Source organism: Dermatophagoides pteronyssinus, unplaced genomic scaffold, assembly GCF_027571235.1.
Source record: "Dermatophagoides pteronyssinus isolate colony J.1.1.1.1 unplaced genomic scaffold, Derpt_VIB-CSIC_2022.12 sq0007, whole genome shotgun sequence".
In the NCBI taxonomy this organism is placed as follows: domain Eukaryota; kingdom Metazoa; phylum Arthropoda; class Arachnida; order Sarcoptiformes; family Pyroglyphidae; genus Dermatophagoides; species Dermatophagoides pteronyssinus.
Genome location: NW_027461531.1, coordinates 2,051,120 through 2,073,179, shown reverse-complemented (window position 1 = coordinate 2,073,179; position 22,060 = coordinate 2,051,120). Strand labels below are relative to the sequence as shown.

The following is a 22,060-nucleotide window of genomic DNA, read 5'->3' as shown; positions in this document are numbered from 1 at the left end:
ATTTATGAATTTCCATACAGATGTTATGATTTTTTTTCCAATTTCAATCAATAAAGATGATAATGTAGGAAAAAAAACGGTTTTATGATTTCAATTGATTCATCGATTCGAATGATCGATCAATCAATTTAACTGTGTAAAATAATTTTCAAATGTATACAAAATAAAAGCGTTTTTATTCAAAAAAAGAAAATCTCCATTTCAAATAGCGATTGATAATCGAATAATATATGATGATGCAGGTGTGAATATTTTTTGCTTTCATCGATTCGTATAACTCGAAAAAGAAACAAATTGTCAAACCAATTGCATCCATTAAATTAACATAACTTTATTATTAACAGAATAATGACTTCATTTTGGAACAAAACATTGGATTTTTTTCCAATAAATATTTATAGTTTTTTTTTCGTTGTCATTGAACTAATAACAACATTAATATCATATATTTATTTCAATCTATTCATGAAAAAATGAGAATGAAAAACAGAAAAATAAGCAGAAAAAAGTAGGTGTTTTTCTACATTCCTTCATTCATTCATTTAATCTTTTCACAATTTTTTATTGACAATGTTGATAATCTAATCATTTTAATGATTGAAATTTAATTATTATAATTTACATTCAAACAATTTTTGGACTGACCAACTAAATAGATAGAAACACTCACATAAACATTGATAAACATGGACAAAATTTCAATGATGCCAAATCAAGATAAAACAAAATGGTCATCATTATCTTCCTTCTTTTTTTTATTATTCTTGTCAGGAGAAAAAAAACTATCTGAACGATCACATTGGTGACAATCGCAAAAGCAAATGAAGAAGAAAATTCATTTTTTCCTACTTACAACATAGACAAATTCAAATTGGCTAATGGCTAAAATCTAAAGAAATTCATTCATTTGTGAACAACATTTACATAAAGTGAAAAAAATGGTCTTGTAATAAGATCTTCTAATTTGAATAAACGAGAGAAACAAAAATTAGTTAACAATTCAATCATTAGTTTAATCAAGTCACACGAATCGAGGATTATTATTATTATTGAAATATATTTTTTGCTTTACTATTTTTTTTTAATGACAGAATAAATTGGCAGTGTTTTTTATTCGTTAAAAAATTTAAATTATAATTTTCATTCATTTATTTCTCAGACTAATTTTCAGCGTCAGTATCTACTTTGGTGTTGGAAAAAAATTGGTCTAATCATGTTGAAATCAGACATTTTTCAGACATCAGTATCTCAGATATACTAAGCATTTTAATTGATTCAACAAAAAAAAAAAATGATTTCTTTTTTTAAATTCATTTAAAGCATCGTTTGATAATGAATTTTTTGTTGCTGTTGTTGTCAGTTTAGGTGTAATGTTGGAAGTGAAATTGTTTTTTTATAACGCCCGGTTATATCCGAATCAATATAAGGCATATGATATAATAGTAAATAAATGTTTTTGGTGAGCCAAAATACTGAAAATGAAAAAGAGAGCATCGTTGGCCAAACAAGCGGAAAACGAAAGAGAAATTAAATGAATGTTGTTCAGAAAAAAAACACACTTGTTGTTGTTGTTGCTGAATTGTAATCAATCGAATAAAATGTAAAAAGAGAAAGTTTAAATGAATAATAAATCTATGAAACAAACATTATGTACACAACCGTTATATGAAGATAAATGTGTGTGTTTGCTCACAATTATATTCCAAGATTGTTCACATGTCTAATGCATACTATCGATGTGTCGATGGCCATTTTTTATATGGTCAGTTTTAAGTTAGTCTGTAGTAAGTCATTCGACAAGTTAGTTCATAGTGATAATACTGCCGGTAAAAAAAAATATTGAATTTGAAATGAATATTTGTTTTGTTTTTTTTTGTTGAAACATCAAAATCAATCCAATCGATCCTGTTAATGTTTGTCAAAGCAAGAAAAAAAGATTTTGTTTTGTTTGTTTTCTATTTGTTTAAATTTATGTTTTCATCACATCGAATATAATCTTCTGCTACATACATTAATTTAGGTCCATTTATTTTATGTCAAAATATTTAAATTTAAATCTCAAAATTTATTCGTTTTTTTTGTATGTGATGATGTAATAAAGATTTTTTGTGTTTTTTGTTGTTTCTGTGATTTATTTAAATTTTTTTTTCATTCGAAAAAAACTGTTGTTTATTAATGATGTGTATATCATTTGATCCAATCGTAGAATAATGATTACATTTTATGGGTGTGCTTTGCCTAGTATACTACTTTTTTTTCGTTTTTCTTAAAAAAATGTATGATTATCATGTCTCAGAATGTTTGATCATAATAAATGATAATAATTTAACAACAAATATAAATCGACAACAAAAAAATTATATAATCAACAAAAAATATTGATTAATTACAACAAACAACAATGATGATGATGAAACAAAAAATGACGAGGACATTTTGGTCATCATCAACATGGCCAAATAATAATAATAACAAACAAATCATTATTAAATTGATAATGATAATGATTACTGTTTGTTCATTGATGGTGAGTTTTTTGTATGTTCTTCGTTTTTTTTTGTTGACTACTAATGACACACATGAATACAATTAATAAATTAGATTTTGGTTCTTGTTTTGCTATTCTAACGCAAATATTTTCAATTCTTTTGTTCAATGTTCATCATCATTTGGTGATGAGAATTTTTTTGTTTGTCTTTTTTTTCACGATAAGACTATTCAACCGGGAAAACTAGAAAAGAAAATCAAAATAATGATTGTTTTTTTTCTTATTTTGTTTTTTCTTATTCTATTTTTTTATGTTTGTCTTGAAATTATTCCTTTTATTCTTTTGTTTTTCAAATGTCTGTCTGTACATTGAACGATAATCAAGTTGACACTTTTTTTTTGTTTCAAACTCTGATATGTGTTCAAGGTACATTCATTCATTGAATGTTATTCTAAATTTTAATTACAATAATTGTCATCATTATTGTAATAATAGCATCTTTTTTTGAAAGTTTTTCATTCATGTGAGGACTGCAACAAAAAAAAAAACAATTGATAAAATGTATTTCCATGTCAATGCAAACAAAATTCAATTTCATCCTGGCACTTTTTTTTTGTCACTTAATATAGTCATCATCATCATCATCATTATCAATAATATTATCATTATTTTCTCTAAACTATAGAAAAAATGATGATTTGATTTGATAATATAAAAAAAATGTATTTTTCTTTTATTATCATCACTGTTATTGATGATGACAATGAAGAATAGAAGATTGAAATCAAAATTCCTACTGTTATACCAAACAAAACAAAAAAAAAAACCATTTTGACGACAGATGGACCGACGGATAGGTTATTTTTAAAGCTTAAAAACTAAGAATTTTTTTTTTGTGATTCTATTGGTGATAAAAAAATATAAAATAAAATCCAACCATTTATCACAATAAGTAACAACATTTCATCATCATCATCATCATTAAATTTTCACACCTTGTTCAATACTTTCCATCTCTCACTCACTCACACATATTTTTACAATCAAATGTTTTATATTTGATTTTTCTCATATATTTTCACAATAATGGTGATGATAGTGATGATAATATTATGAACATTGATTATAATCGATGCAAAAAATGATTTGAAATGAAATGTATAATATGGAAAAAACGGATCACATTGAAAGTGAAAAAAAAAACAAGAAGAAAGGTTTCTATCACTTTCCGTCTTTAACCAAGAAAAAGAAAGTATATCTCATTGTTGTTTAAAAGATTATTTTTTTCACCATCATCTTTTTTTTGGTCTATTTATTAGTGATGTAATGTGGACATCAAAAAGAAAATCATTGATAAAATGACGATAAAAAAACCTTTTTTCCTTCTTTGGTCCAGTTTTTTTTCGCATCATATTCACATATGGACAATTCAATTCGTTTCTGTTGTTATTGTATGTTGTACAATACTGGTCAGATCATTCTTTTTTTCCCTTATTCGAATTTTTCTATCATTAATCATTCAAAGATGTATGATATGTTGAAGAAATAAATTGACAATAGTTTCATGATCAATGGACGTGAAGATGTGTGAGAAAAGAAAAATCAAATTTTTTTACTTTACTTTACTCGGAAACCTAAAACAAACACATTAGTGTTTTGAACGTAGGCGCTAAAAGTGATAAACACACACACAAACATATGCATGTGAACATTTCCATAGAAATAAAAAAAAGTCCGAGTAAAAGATAATTCTATTTGATCATCATCAACATCATCATCGTTGTCAGATCAACAAAGAATGAATAGATGATTTTTTTTTGAAAAATAAAAAAAATAATCTTTTCATGAAAGTTGTTGATAATAAAAGAAAAAGATGAACAAGATTATTTTCACCTAACAGGAACAAAACAAAATTTTGCCCACCGAATATAGTGATGAGAAATAAACAAACAAACAAAAACAAACAAAAACATATAACAACAACAACAAAAAAGATACAAGAATCTTGTGTCATGAGGCGACAATATGCATCCAACAAACATTCATTCATCCACCAACCTTGTTTGTTTTATAGTTAATTTTCTTCCCCAAAAAAAACACAAATTAAATGAATAAACAAACAAACAAACAATAACTTGAATCTAACTAAATAAATGATAGATTAAACTTTATGACAATGGATCATCATCATCGTTGTTCAATCTGATTTACGAATAATGATGATGATAGTTAAGGGTGTCCCGAAATATAATTTTCGTAAAAATATGACATATGAATATCAAATACAGTTGATTTAAAGATAAACATACGAAAATTGTTGGCCAGGAAAATTTGTTACTATAATATCTGTCATATACACAAAAAAAATTGCGATTACAAATAGGAAAACAAAACAAAAAATTACCGGCTTATGAATAAAAATGTGAATAACTATAAAAAAAACATTGACAATATGATTTGATCGTAACTTTCATAGATTATAAGTTTAGCTATATTTTATTTAATCATTCATTCATTCATTCGTACAATTTCATTATACATTTGAAATTTTATTTTTTTGTTTTTGTTTTGTGGTCTGTTTGAATTTCAAATATGACAAGTGTTTCCATTTATTTTTGTTTCATTCTGGTCGAGTAAAAATGAAAATCAACCGAACATGACATAATATATTTAGGAAGCGGACAAAACTAGCCTATTTTATATTATTATTATTCAATCTAAAACAAATAATCAGTGTGGAAAAATAAACGACCCAAGAGACAATAAGGAATTTCTTTTTTTTCGGAAAAAAAACTGTGGCTTTATTCATCAAACGTTACACATGAATGACAAAAAAAAATCAAATTAATAAGAAAGCGACCAATATTTTCATTCGAATATTTCAAATTATCATTAATTAAATGAAAATTTATGTTCATTTTTATTTTAGTGTGATCAAATATTTGTTCAATCATCTACAATCAATGTGGATAAAAATATTTTCAACAGTGATATACATCAACATTTGACACCCGAAGAACGAATTGTTTTGCTGGGACATCATAAAGAAGGTAAGCTTTTGGTTAAAATTTCAGCAGAATTTTCTGAATAATTCGGATATATTTAATTATGATTTTTAAAATTTTCAAAAATCCAACATCAGTGCCTCAATATCAAGTGATATTATCCAAATCATTACGCACATCATCTTCTTATCATCAAAATCTAATTCATCATCATCAATCTCACTTTCATCATCGAACGAAACGTTCAATCAATTTAAATTCAAACAACAAAAATAATATTGTATCGGATAAAAATGAACCAATCCGAGTTGAATTTGAAGCATTTGGTGAACCATTTCGGTTACGATTATGGCCAAATCATGATTTATTATCACCAGGATTTCATTTAATCAATCAAAATCGGGAATTAATGAATAATTCTATCATTAATCAAGATGATGATTGGTCGATGCGTAAACATTTATCTAATTGTTTTTATCAGGGTTATGATGAGGCACATCATAATAGTGCAGCAGCTGTTTCACTATGTAGCGGTATGGTAAGTGATGATCAATATTTGATGAGATTTGTTCCTTCTTCCAATTGTATAATTGGGTCACTAATTAGATTTGATTTATTCATTTGATATTTTTTTCTGCTTAAAATTGTAATAGCAAGGTGTAATCGAAACAAATCCATCAATTTATTTGATTAATCCAATACCTGAGACAACAAGTAAAAGGATTATCTCTTACACTAATAATAATAATGATAATAATCAATCAACGACAACATCATTTCAACATGATCATTATCATTTAGTATTGAAGAAAAATGATTTTAATCATTATGAATGTCCACATGGATCAACTACTAATTCTAATAATCATAATCATCATCCTTATTACAATGATTTGCATTCAAAATTATCATCATCATTAATGATGATGAATAATCCTAATAATAATGGTAATAAAAATATTTTCAATCAAACACGTCAAAAACGTTCGATTGATATTGTAGCATCGAATAAAAATTATTTCGATGCTGATAGAACAACAACAAGTAAATCTACAACAATTACATCATCAACAACTATATCGCCAACAACGGATAATTCATTGTTATCATCAACTATAGAAAATCAACCGGAAAGTATTAATGAAATTAATGGTGATCATCATATAAATTCAACCACAAAACCAACATTTAATATAACAGTCGAAACGGCCGTATTTATTGATGAAAGTTTATATCATGTTTTGTCAAAAACATTTCCAATCGATACTGAACAGCAAATAGTTCTTTATGTATTGACAATAATGAATGCCGTACAATTATTATTCAAACAACCATCAATTGGTCGGTCAGTTGATATTTCTGTCGTATTAATGGATCTATTACGACAACAACCAAAAGTAAGTGAAACAGATATTCATTTGAATCTAGATTTATAGATATTTATTATCATAGAAATCATGATTGGATTTAAATTTGAGATACCAAAATTCATTTATTCAAAAAAAAAATGAGACAAAAAAAAGGAAATCAAATCAAGATTTTATCTAATGTAGATATTAATTGATTGATTGATTTGTCTAATTATACTGGATAGAAAAGTTTTATATATCTAGCAAAGGTGAATAAATTAACTAGAAATTACAATTATAATTGTCTGATCAAATTATGTCATGTTATGGTTTTATATGATTATTATTTATCATTGAATTATGTATAAAGTTCAATGAGTAATTATGTTAATTATGATCATTATCATGTTAATGATGGCGGCAACGAACAGTTTTTTTTGATTGGTATGCATTGATTATGGCCGATAGATGAATTTTTTTTGTACAACAATACTAACTTTAAAATGAATGTGGTCAGATTGGTATTTTGGCTGCTGATCTTTAGGCCTTTAGAGCGATATTTTTCAAATTATTCAATGACTTTTGAATGGAAATTTGATTTTTTTTACCTTACATCATATCATCAATACCTTATATATCATATCGAGCAGTTAAAATAATAATCAAATCAAATCATTTCCTTGACCACACCAAATAAATATAACAATTAAAAAACAGTGAAAAAAGCAATAAAAAAATGTTTCGTTGTCTTTTTTTTGCTTTCGTTCATTGTTTCAATGATGTGATAGTTTTGCTTAGAACACAAAAAAAACGATGATGGATCGATCGTCATATGAGATTAATATTTTGAATTGAAAAAAAACCGGCTACAGCATATATACCATATTTAGATATAAATCAAATCAGGAATCTTAAATGTCTATATATCATTGATCAAGAAAGTTGAAAAAAAACAACACAAGCATCTGGTGATTGATAAAGATACGAAAGGAAAAATGAAAAATTGGAAATTTTTAAAAAGACAATAAAATGTTTCTTTGTATTTTTGGAACACACAAAAAAAATCAATTCATTGATATCATCATAAAGGGTTTTAAAATGATAATGATAATCACACACACAGGTGGCACCTATCATATTCAAAAAAAAAGAATTCATTGCGGAAATCCTTATTTCAAAAAAATGATTGAATGAATTTTGCAGTTTTTCATATCCTAAATAGACAATCTTATGTTTCGTTATATTTTCTTTTTTGACATCATACATTTATAAATACATCATAATCATTCATAATGAAAATCGAAATAAAAATTTTGCTTATGAACAAAAAAAAATTCTTAAAACTTGTAAATTGTTTCAAATTTACAAGGTTAACTACACACATGAACAAGATTAACTAATCTTGTGTTTAAAACATTGCTTGAAGAAAAAAAAATTGATTATCATTGTTTCAAGCTCATTCAAAATAGATCAATTGCAATTTAAGTTCTACTTTTGACTAAAATTGATCAATCAGAAAGCTTTCTTTTAAAGTTATATCTACAAGCAAACAAACAAACAAACAAGTAATCCATCATCATCATTATGATCATTTGGAATAAGAGAAAAAAAAACAATCTCAATTTGGAATCATCGATTCGATGATGAAATTCCAACGAAAAAAATTGAAATTGATCCTGATTCATATCATCTATATGTATTTTCAATCACTATTTTTGTTAATCAAAAAAAAAATAAATAAAGCAAAGATCAAGATCTAATACACAAAAAAAATGAATGATGCAAGGACTTTTTGGCGCAAAATTGGGCGTATGTTTGAAAAAAATAACTGCGTATCTTGGGAGACATTTGAATCAATGACAACAGCCACAACAAAAAATCGAAAGCTTCTCAAGAAAACTCAATGAACAAATGGTTAGAGAAAAGAAATGAAAAAATATTACATGTATGTGTAATATCTATATTTATTAATAAATCAATTCGATTGCTTGAATTGAAATTGCATTGCTGTTATAAGGAATACGATGAAAAAAATATCAAAATGAGTCTTGAAAATCTTAAAAATCTAGATCAGTTTAAGCCTGAATGTGAATGGTTGCTTTGTTCATTTTTTTAACGTTGCAATGAGAATTTTTTTCGTATTGTTTTAATTATTTTGGAATCAAAATATAATGGAAAAAATATCAAGTGAACACAACATCATCGACAGGTGTTTCGATCGATTTCGAATCAATCAATTGATTGATCAATACAAAAGAGAGATCAATGACGTTGAACAATTTGATTCGAGATTCTCGATGACAAACTTTTTGTCGATCATTGATAATGTTTTTTTTTGTTGAAGAAATATTGACCATGAACATCGTGTGAAAACAATCGATAAAATCATATTATTTATCAAATTCTCACCTTTAACCTTACTAACTGAAACAAAAATCAATCAAATAATCGATTTGAATCTCCAATTTTCTGTTTTGATAAAAAAGGCGTAAAACTTGATGGTCATTTTATAATCAAACAAAATAATATGATATCAATGACAGTTGGCGCCCATATTTAAACTTTGGGATTTTGTTTTGTTTATTTTTGTCCTGTTTTTGGATAAAATTTTCGATATAATTTGATACGAAAATCCTAATTGTCCACACACACACATAGTATAAGGAAATTCAATTTTTTTTCAATTTGATCAAGACAAAATTGAATATTAAAGATTTCTAAATTTAGACACTGTAATAGCCGACATTGTAATTATATATTTTGGAAAAAATTTTGGACAACAAATAAAAATATAAAGTATTAGATCAATTTCTATTTGGATCAAGTGAAAAAAAATTTGCGTCAGTCAACCAACTTGAAATTCAGTCAGGTAAACACTGTTTGAATTTTTTTTTGTTTTGTTGTTCACCACAATGATGTACAAAATTTATTATCACACCAAAAGGTTTTCATATTATTTAATGTTATTTTTGTTTTTTGTTGTTTTGGTTAGTGATAATCACATAAAAAATTTTGCTCTGAAACAAGTGTGTGTGTGTGTGGAAAACAATTTGATCGCTCCGTTGATCCGATAATATTCAATATTTTTTTTATATCGAGAATATTGTACATTATATCGATATAATGATTAGCTATTACTACTATCTATCGTTCGTTTTTTCTCTTTTTAATAGATAATTTTATAAATTGCATTCCTTTTATGTAAATACTTTTTTTTCGTAATTATTACTATTATATGTTTTAAATCATTGAATTAATAATGAGAAAAAAAGGGGAAAAATGATTTTTCAATGGGGTCGAATATTATATTGATCCAAATTAAATCATTTTAATCTAAATTCAAGTTTGATTTTCAAGTCTCTTATTCAATTTATGATACAGAAGCTTGATTTCATTTTTTGTTTTCACCAATCAATATTTGATCGAAGAAGAAGGTCAACGGCATCATATTTTGTAGCATAATTGGTAATTTTTATAATAATACTGTTTTTCCAAAATAAAAATTGAATGGATGATAGTGAATTTATTTATGTAATTACCAATTATGATCAAATAAATTATCAAACATAATTTTTCTTTCGTTGCGGTATATTCATTCAAGCATTTATTTTTGTTTTTAATGTTGTTGTTGTTGTTATTGTTCATTCGAAGGAATGGAATTTTGCAAAAAAAAAACTGATTGAATTTAATCTTAATTAAATAACGATTTTCAATTGTTAGGTGTGTGTGTGTGTGTGTTTGTCCATGGAATGATGATTATTTGTGTGTGGTCCAAACAGATCAATATGGCAAATAAGGAGATAAAACAAACAAAATCAAATAAGGCGTTGTCATTGTCATTTATTATTGAAAATGAAATAAAAACGGTATGAGGCGTTGTCAACGAGATTGATGAATTGATTTTCATTGTTTTTTTGTTTTTGTTGTGAGAATGTTAACCACATAAAACACTGTACATTCACAACAGGCATTCAATTTTGTTTAAATTAAGAATTCCATTCAATAATTCAATATTCCATGACAACAGTTTTTTGTGTGTGCGTTCGTTCATTGTGATCATTATAATGAATTTATATTCGTAAATTATTGAAAACATCATCATCGATTCATAAATTTTAACAAAAATATTTAAGCTGTTACAATCGATTCCATTTGCTCAGCAATTTTTTTTCGGAATGTTTGTTAAAAAATAATCCATTAACTCTCTGATTACTACCGAAAAAAATTTGACAGTAATAAACAAAATCAAATCAATCATTTTATTATAATTGTTGGTTATGTGTATGATAGAAATGTGGATCATTGCCGAACAACAGCGAAAAATATTTAGTTTTTTTTTTGATCGTGATGTTGAATGTTGAAATGAAAAGTGTGTGTGTGTAAAAGATGAAAAATTAATGACATTATATGATTTTTTTTCTTGCATATATAATTATCGATCAACAACTACTGCTGAAAAAAATCTAGTTTTATTGCCAATTGATAATAATTATCGGTAAAGAAATGAAAAATTCCCGTATTATTGATCAAGAGAAAAAAAATAAGATCATCAGGTAGTTTGTCAAAAAGAAGGAAAATAACCATTTCGGTACATCAAATGATGACAGGCAACAAAATTAATTGTTAATTTCTTTTTTTTGCAATTGCCTGAAATATCTTTCCGATTTTCATGAAATTAAGCAATGATTTAAGGAAAAAAATAAATTTTATCCTATATTAGATGATCAATTAAAGGATCACATAAGATTGATCAATATTATGCTTCCGAAATATCAAAAAAAAATCCACATATCCATACAAACAACAACCTAATGAAATGGATATCGTAATTGAAAATGCAAAAAAAAATCATTTATATTTTCATGTCAAAATTGACTATTGACGATTGGTTATTGAATAGAATGATTCTCAAAAATTGATATCAAAATATCATTTTGAATTAAAGAGAAGTACTCAAAAAAATTATGAATTAATTTCTCGGAAAAATTCTCGATCAATTTTCAATTTTATGATTTTATTCCAATGAAAATATTTTATATCATCATTCTATTCAAGTACAAAAAATATTGTCAAAAATGATTTTAAATAAAAAATCTACATTCTAAACATTCTTTCTGAATTGAAAATCAACTGGGAATTATCATGTGATGATGATGGTCAATATAGCTAAATTTTTGGAAAATTTGTTTTCCTTTTTTTTGAGGATAAAAGAATGCTTTGGACAGGAGTGGCTATCAACATTACTATGTAATGAAATTGTTGTAAGCATATTTTTAAAGATAGCTGATGATTGAATCGATAATACTAAATAGTTTGAATACTACAAATATATAGAGGGAAACGAAAAATGATTTATCCATAACATTATATAATATTATCATCATCATCATCATCATCATGGGTGTGTGGTACAGATTTGAACACAACAATAGATAAAAAAGAAAGGATAGAAAGGGGAAATTGGCAGAAAAGGAAAAAAAAGTAATATCAATGATAAAATACTTATTTGCTTTCAAGGGGAAAGAGTTTCAGTAAAAGACATTGAAGATTATTGAAATTCAAACAAACAGACAACAAGTTCAAGTTTATACAACAACAACAACAAAAAAAAATGGAAATGATTGAACAATTATAACGAATATTGAATGAACTGAACTAAAATCATGACATATTGACCATTCATTTGATCAAATAGGTAGCTAAAAAAATTGCATATATAGATTGATTCAAATCTATCATCAACAATAAAATTGACTTTTGAATGAATGAAATTCGCCAATGGTCATTCAATATGATAATGATCAAATGATGCCCATGATCATGATTTTCGATTCAATCAACACTGAAAAAGCAAATCTCAATCACAAAAACAAATGATTGAATTCGAAATGGCACTGTAAATTTTTTTCACCATTTTCATTTGAATGAAAAGTATGTAATCAAAAAAACGAGAGAAAGGGAAATCGAAAGTAGAAATTAAAACATCATACGTTAACCTTAAGAGATAAATTATCATGACCAAAGTGTTGATGAACAAATGTATTTTCCCAATATTTGAATCAACAAATAAAAAAATTATGAAATCGTTCAATGGTAGGATCTTTCTTATTCACTGATATCATTTGATCTATTTTTTTTCATTACGTTAATCAAAAGGTGAATAATCGTATGAAAGTAGTAAAATAAATTATCCAATTTTTTTCTTTGTAGATTATTGGAATGTTTTTTAAACATTTTTTCTTTTGTGTTTTTGTGAATTATTTAAATAGACCGATTTAAGTGAATAGGCAAAATTCCAATTGTGATCGGATTAATAATTTGTGTATGTGTGGTTTTGGTTATGTGCATAAAATCAGTAACGATTATAAAAGTAAGAAACAATACAGAAAAATAAATATCACATTTTTCGAGTATTTCAGGATTAAATATGAATCTTAAATTTGATTTTAATTGGATCAGGATTGAATAAGAATGGATAAATAAATTGGCCAAATCGATTGTAAATGTTCTATTATCTTTGATAACAATGTCGCATAATCATTCATCCATTTAATATAAATATTGTTGTTAACGCATAGTCGATGTCAAGATTTATTATGTAAGTTTTTTTTTATTTACTTGTTAGATGATCTGTTCGTAAATAAACGTTAAGAGACTTTAACCAAATTTCTTCATATAATATGATAATTGTAAACAAATTGATTTAACCTTTGTGCTTTTTGTTTTCACATTCTCCATTTTCACATTATAATCATCATCATCATCATCTTTTTTTTTGTTTTCTTTGTCGACCAATCACATTATCAGATCATCAATTTGTCGCCCAAGTAAACAATAACAAATTCAATTGCTATCAAATCTTTAGCTCTGAGAAGGAAAAAAATGGTCATAATTAATTACAATGAACGTAGTGAATAAAAAAGAATGAACAAGAAAGGTAAAAAACATGTTTGGTATTCGTGTGATAATTATTTTATACGCTGTTCTTTTGTTTGTTGTTGATAATGATGATGAATGTGAAATGAAAATAAACTCATCAAATTTAGCCACGTGTAAATGTAATTTTCTACATTATAATATGTGATGTGATGAAAAAAAAGATAAATAAATTGGTAAATTGATAGCTGAATGCATGGACAATGAGAAATGATTTAATTTTCAATTTTATTAGCCACCGGTTTCATTTAAACATAAACTCCTTTGTATATATTTTTTATATGAATGTGAGAAAATTCAGTTGAAAATTGTTGACACATAAAAAAACCGATTGATGTGTCCGAGACTAAATACGAAGTTGAATTGTCTTTTTTTCATCATTTAAGTAAAACAATGATGATTGTGTGTTTGTGTACGATGTGTGCAAGACAATCGCTCATTATCGGTAAAGATAATTAGCATTTAAACATTTCCATATTTTTTTTTTGTTTGATGGAACGGGATAACCGGAATGTATGATGTTTTTATGCGTGTATATCGGTAATAATAATAACCACGTCGTGTATGACCATATTTTTCACCATTTGAAGTGAGAAAAAGCAATTGAACGTGCGAAAAATTTTTATTTTTTTCACAAAATACGAACAATGGTGATGATAATTTTGTTGTTAAACGAATAAATAGCTGTTTTTTTTAAATTTTTTTCAAAATTAACAAAAAACATTTGTACTGATGATTCATAATGAATGTCTGATCAAATAAATGAATGAATGAATGATCAGCTCAGAATGGAAAAAAATCACTACAAAAAATTATGATTTTTGAACGATAAAATGAAATAATTTCCGGAATATTTTCGACTGTCAAATTTATTTAAGGAGAAAAAAATTCTAGACAAAATTATTATCAGTTTTTAATGAAAAATTCATTAAAATGATTCATTTGAACTGTTTTTTTTTCGGACATAGCCTTTATAAATGACAAATAGATAACATTATTTTCCTGAATAAATGGACATATTTGTACATACAAATTATTGTCGCAGTGAATGATCAAAACATCTCAAATGTAAATATTTATGTAATTGAATATCTTTGGCAAAAAAAAAATGTTCAAAATTTATTGATTTTATCATTGATAATAATAATAATAATTAAACATGTTAAAGTTGAAATATTAGGCGTGTGTTTGGACATGTTTGTTTACACAGTTAAGACAGCTGGCCAAAATTTGTTCCAGGAACATGATATTGTGAATGGAAACTACTGGAATTTCCATAGAAAAAAATATACATTTTCAAAAAAAAATTTTATCAGTTTTTTTTTTGTTTACGATCACAACACATATGAAATATATATGAAAAGAGCGAAAAAATCGATTAATCAAATTCAAATCAATTCATATTATAATTCACAAACACACAAGACAAGACCATAGACAAGCCAAACCTAATCGTTCCAAAAATTGATGGAACGAATATAAATGTACAAACTATTGACAGGTATATAGACATTATCAACAACAAAGTTTGGGCGTCAACTTGATAAATATTATTGTATATGTACACATTGACGATTGGTATGTTATATTTAAATGGGCCCAAAAAAAATTTCGACAACCAATCGATAAATGATAATATTAAACTATGGCCAATGATTTCAATCAATATATTTATTGAAATTAATGATGAACAAGAATGATGATGATGATGATCGACATCAGATTTACATGTTCTTCTTTTTGTTTCATTATGATTATCTTTATGGAAAAAAATGACTGTATCATGTAAATGAATTTCAAGTTATCAAAAACAAAAACAAAAACTACTAACAAGCCAAATTGAACTAAAATCTGTTATAAATATTCAGGCCCAATATTTTCGATCTCCGTAGTGTATCGTGTTTATTGTGGTGTGTTCCAATCAATCAAAAAATAACAACAACAACAAAAAATCTATGGCTCCACAAATTATTCACATCATCATCGATTTTGATCGTTATTCGACACACACACACAAATATTTTCATTATCTTTATGTATCTAATATACATGATGTAAACATCGATGATAATGTTGTGATATACAAAGTGTAACGAAAAAAATAAAAAATAAAATGAAACGATAATGCATACAAATTTTTGCATTAAATTCTTATGATGAAAAACAAAAATCTATTAGAAATTTTTTTGGTCAACGATCCTAAGTTGATCCTCATGAAACTATTCACTATTATTATTTACTGATGAATTAATATAAAGATTGATTTTTATTCATTCATCCTACACACAAAATAATAATAAAGCAAAGAAGAAAAAAAAACGCCCACGGATAGATCAGATTGAAATTGAATTGGATCGATCGATCGATCGATGATAATAATGATGACAGTGTCCATAGCATTTTTCGACATAGCCTTGAAAAAAATTTTTTCTTTTTTTCGAAAAAATAGATTTGCCCAATAAAGAAACTGAAACAAAACCAAGTTAAGATTGATTCGATTCGTTTTGTTTTTCATAATGAGCGAATATATTTTTAAACAACAGTGGAAAAATAATAATTGACCAATAAATTCATAGTGATTTTGATAGACCGAATTAGTTTTGGTTTCAATCAATACGATTTTCAATAATAAGATTGAATCGATTTCATATTACGACATTCTAATCATCCAATAATAATAATAATAATAATAATCCAAATTACGTAAACAATTTCTATTCTTTCCAATGGCATAAAATTTTAATGATTTTGTTTCATTTTTAAAAAAATTTAAATTTTGTTCTTTTTTTCATGGAAAATTAAATTTATTGTTTCTTTTTGTTTTATTATTTATTATCATTAGAATCTTACGCCATCGGATAATATTGATACATACTTAACAAATTTTTGTGTTTGGCAACATAAAAAACGTTTACGTGAAACTGGTGGACCAACGCCTGATTGGGATCATGCATTATTACTTTCGGGGTAACGATTTTTTGTTGTTGTTTATGTTTCACAATATTTTTATTGATTAAATTCATTTGAAAATTTAACAAAAAATTTAGTATTAACATGTATGTAGTTGATGGTTATGGTCGACGTAAACGACATGTAGTTGGATTGGCACCGGTTTCTGGAATGTGTAATTCATTGAATTCATGTACAATTTCGGAAGGAACAAATTTTCAAACAGTTTTAGTTGCTGGTCATGAAATGGGACATAGTTTAGGCATGGAACATGATGGTTCACAAGATGGAAATGTCTGTAATAAAGATGATTATGTTATGTCACCAACACTAGGACCGGGAAAAACTACCTGGTCAGAATGTTCGAAAAATTATTTGGATAAATTTGTTCTTACATCGCAGGCCACTTGTGTATTAGGACGTAGTTCACATGTTAATATTATTCATCAATTTATTCCACCACATAGACTACCTGGTGAAAGATTTAATGTTGATGCTCAATGTAGATTTCGTTTTGGTCCAACGGCTAGACATCATTCATCACAACCGAAATCCGAAATATGTCGTGTAATTAAATGTTATGTTAAATCACCTGTAAAAAATAACATTTCAAATAGTCATCATGGATTTTATTCCGGTCGTGGTCTCTATACATATCCGGTAAAATCAACATATAATACACATCCAGCCTTGGAAGGTACAGAATGTGGCCAAGAAAAATGGTGTCGTGAAGGTCGATGTTCAGCTAAAGCGAATTTTCAAGCAAATAATGAAATAACGGATATTGATCACAACGATTCAGATGAACAAAAATACGATATTAATCGTTATGTACAATGGGAATTGAGTAAAAAGAATGCAACGATCGCAACAACAAACAATAGTGATAAATTAAAATCAAAAACACAATCAACACGAATATCAAATCGACATAAGAAACGTCCAACAGCAATAGGAAAAATCAATAATGATGCAATGAATACAACTAGTGATGGTTCACCAGCCATCAATATACAAACTAATTGGCATTATCATCTGAAAAATGATCCATATCATTATAAATTATCAAATGATCCTGCATTCATAAGTTCAACACCACAACCGATAAGTTCATCAACAACTAAACCATCGACTATATTAATCGTTGATAATATTTATAAAAGTAAATCAACAAATCTAAAGAAAAATAATAACAATGAAATAACAAAAATTGTCGATACCGAAGCAAATTATTTATCCGATGATCAACATAATCCATATAATAAAATGATTGAAAAAGATCGAAATCATTGGTCATCAAATCGTTTGTCACAAATTCATCATAAACATCAATCCATTTCAATGAATGGTAATTGGTCACATTGGTCTGATTATGGTCCATGTATTTCTGAATGTGTTGCACCTGGCAATAATAATAATAATAATAAGGGTATCGAAAATGGTAGATTACGATCAACAATAATGGTACCATTAGGTGTACAAACATCATTACGACGTTGTGATAGTCCATCTCCAATGAATGGAGGTCAACAATGTCAAGGACCAGATACAAGAGTGAAATTATGTAATGCATTGAAGGTATGACGAATCAAATAAATAAATAAATAATTGACATCATCAATGATGAAATAATTTATTTTATTGTAGACTTGTAGTCCATATTCAGCTACATCAGCCGCTACAGGTTCAGGTGCTAAACATCGTACAAAATTAGATCCATTAACGACCGGACATCGATATCAAATTCGTTCAGTAGATGAATATATTTCGGATACCTGTTTAATGGCAGCAAAATTTAACGATAAAATTGAAAGTCACGGTACACAGTATCCAAGTCATGATTGTAAGTATATAATGATATATAAAAACTAAGAAAACAAATAAAATTTCGCATTTTCCAAATAGCCGCTTCACATTCATGTTTTGTTTGGTGTTATAAACGTGGTGGTGGATTCATGACACAAGGATGGCGATTACCAGATGGTACACCATGTGGACGTAAACTGGCATTATCATCTCCGGTTGATCCCGATGATTCAGCTGCTACTAGTCCCAATAAAGATATAATTGAAACCATCGGTTATTGTTACAATGGACAATGTCGCCGTTTCAATTGTCGAGCTGAAATATTCCATCGACGATCAATTATTCCGGCTACATCATCAACAAACGTATACAATGCCTATCAAAATCATTCAACAACATCTATAATGTTGGAACAGGAATTGGAAAATCGTTTAATGAAAGATAATTGTCCATCAAATTATCGTTTAGATGAAATAATTCAAGATCTTGAAGATCAAATTGATGATTGGGATCAAAATTATGATTTTACCTATCGATTAATACAAAAAGGTTAGTCTAATGAATTTGATTTATCTAATTTTTAATTAATCATCTTTTTTTCAGTCAAAAATATCACGCCAATAGCCACCGTTTCAAAAAGTGAAAGTTCAACACAAATACCACCTATTCATGGTGTAGATTCAAAGAACACAGATTCTCCATCACAATCATCACCACCTTCGTCACCAATATTATTAGTCGCAACTAATCCTTACCTATTACAACAGAATAATTGGTCAGATTGGCATCCAGTCACAGAATGTCAATATTCAATATCATGCATTCGAAATGGACGAGGATTCCGTTTAGTTACCAGAGAATGTCGTCGACAGTAAGTATTGAATTATTATTCTTAAAATCCCAGACTAACAGAATTATTCACTCATTAAGAACGTGTCTTGGACGGCGTGAAGCTCTTCAAGTTTGTCCCGAAGTATCTACAGATAAATCGATACGTAATCCAAGTATGACAACAATGTATAATCTTTATGAACAATATTGCCCAGTATCGATAAGACGATCAGCTAACGAATATGCACAATCAATATGCCGAAAATATCAGGCGAAATTTTCTTCATTATTGTCCGGTAATGGACAACAACTTAATTACGGTTGTATTGTAGCCTGTGAAGATCGATTATGGCCAGATGTTCATTATCAAATGGATGCATTTACCGATGGTCGATTCCCGTTTGGAACTGATTGTTCCACTAATGATCGCCGTGGTTATTGTCTGAATGGTAAATGTATACATTTTGATAAAGCAGATATATCATATGATACTGCCGGTAAGTATTTAAAAACACAGATTTTTCAAACCAAATTCATTTGTATTGAAATTATTTAACAATTCAGAGAGCGTCCTCTATCGTCATGAGATATTGCAATTATTTGCTCCATCAACCATATTTCCACTTGAACCAACAGTTTATGGTTCCAGTGAAACACCGATGTCAACAACTACGCCATCGGATTCATTATATTCGGCCATATTTAATCAGGAAATTTATAAGCGAGCTTCAAAAACATTATCAACACCATCACCATCAATCAGTTCTATCGAACATCAACCAGCATATCAATCATTTATTTCATCACATCGTCGTTATAAACGACAAATCACGACAACAACAGCGGCAACAAAAATTTTCCGTAAAGCTTCTGTTCAAGAGCAAGCAGATCCTGAAGGCGATTATGTTAGTTGGACAATGTTGAAACATCATCATCATAATCGACCGCAACATTCATTCAATCATCAACATCATCATCGACAATATCGACGGCCAATAACACGTACAATGAAAAATGCACGATCAATGACAATCGATTGGAGTCCATTATCAATGAAACCATTAAGGCCTATAAGATTAACTTCGGTAACACGAAAGCGTAAACCTCAATCATCATCTTTAGATAGCCATTTTCAAACATTCACATTGGTAGCCAAACCAAATAGAAATAGATTAAGAACTAGGCCATCATTATCATCATCATCATCTATTCAACCTAAAATTCATTTAATGAAAAATATTACCCGATTCTTAGACGATGATGATGATGATGATGACTCCAATGATGATGAGCAACAAAATGATAAAAAACCAGCTACAAAAATGAAAGTTTCACCTACAACAAAGACTAATCTTACGATGGCAAATCATAAATCGATGAATCAAAAATCTAAAGCGAAGTTTTCAATGGGACATGAATCATGGCCGCCGATCACTACTACAACAAATATTTCTACATTTTTGGATGATAATGATGATGAAGATTCAACCGTATCATCTATCAATCATGATCAAGATGATGATGAAGACCAGCTTCGTGTTGAACCATACATATGGAGTGTAATTTTATCGGAATGTAATCGTCCTTGTGGTGAAGGTATACGTACGGTACGTGTTGTTTGCACAGTTGGACAACGTTCCGTCCAAGAAAATTTTTGTGATCAACAAGCTAAACCGATACATAAATCAATTGAAACATGTAAAGAAAGAGATTGTATTGGAAGGTATGTAGATTGTTTTATAATGTTGAATTTTTTCTTAAATTTTCGTAAAAAAATTCTGAATAGATGGAGAGCCGAACCATGGTCGAAATGCTTCCTAGCCAAACGAACGCCAAAGAATCGTTGTAAACAGAATGATGAAAATTCATCACAGGCATTTCAAACACGTACGATTGCCTGTGTTGGACCAATGATGATGGGACATCATAATCCAAATCGTCTAACTGAATCTAGAATATTTTCATTACTAAGCCATGATTATTGTGATCCACTAACAAGGCCTAATCAATGGAGATCATGTGATATGATGATTGATACAAATGGTAATGAAGATTGTAAAAATCAAAACGATGATCAGGACAAAATCATTGTTGATGATGATGATAATGATGCTGATACAAATAAAGATCATACAGTTTCATCAATCTTATGATTAAAAAGAAAAATTTCCGTTTGTTTCAACATTATTTCAAATGCTAGTCAGCAGATTAGAGATTCACATAATACGATAGGGTATTAAACACATTTATTTATGTTCCAAAAAAATTAAAAATCTCTACACTTTTATCATAATTATTATATAAATCATTAATCCATTAATGCACATTGAATTTCAAATCATTAGCAAAAATTTTTTAGTCACAATGGCCATCAGAAGATGGCGCGCTAATAATACAAAAATAACAAATATATTTGGAGCGATCATGAAATAATTTTGTAAACATTTTGATATTATTTAAACATCCAAATTCCAATTTTGTTGATTTTGTTGTATCGTTTTTATTTGATAAAAAAAGTTATAATTAATTATAATTAATTGTTTTTTTGCTTGAAAATTTATTCACATTTTTTAATCGATTGATAATACACAAATAAAAATGGAAAAAATTAGGGCTTGGTGGGACAATTGCATTCAATTGCAATTGTGGAATAAAAATTACAATTTTAAAAAAATAATGATCCAAAAATGATCACC

The 22,060-nt window shown here is 27.5% G+C and overlaps 1 protein-coding gene across 1 annotated transcript; it reads left to right on the top strand.

The window, feature by feature from the left end:
• Positions 1 to 2,219: 2,219 nt before the first annotated feature.
• LOC113790171 (uncharacterized) lies at positions 2,220 to 21,920 on the top strand. Its single transcript, XM_027339804.2, has 12 exons — positions 2,220 to 2,527; positions 5,418 to 5,538; positions 5,631 to 6,031; positions 6,147 to 6,890; positions 16,621 to 16,745; positions 16,826 to 18,305; positions 18,375 to 18,570; positions 18,633 to 19,082; positions 19,137 to 19,404; positions 19,464 to 19,861; positions 19,929 to 21,087; positions 21,151 to 21,920. Exons 1-12 carry the CDS (start codon positions 2,402 to 2,404, stop codon positions 21,515 to 21,517), a joined length of 5,835 nt encoding a protein of 1,944 aa, XP_027195605.2. The 5' UTR covers positions 2,220 to 2,401; the 3' UTR covers positions 21,518 to 21,920.
• The last annotated feature ends 140 nt before the right edge of the window (positions 21,921 to 22,060 follow it).

Bases quoted from the DNA above. Each gene is read 5' to 3' on its own strand.
- LOC113790171 (XM_027339804.2), top strand. From the start codon at position 2,402: ATGATGATGATGAAACAAAAAATGACGAGGACATTTTGGTCATCATCA. The intron at 5,539-5,630 runs GTAAGCTTTTGG...ATCCAACATCAG, and splicing joins GCTGGGACATCATAAAGAAG to TGCCTCAATATCAAGTGATA. The intron at 19,083-19,136 runs GTTAGTCTAATG...TCTTTTTTTCAG, and splicing joins CTATCGATTAATACAAAAAG to TCAAAAATATCACGCCAATA.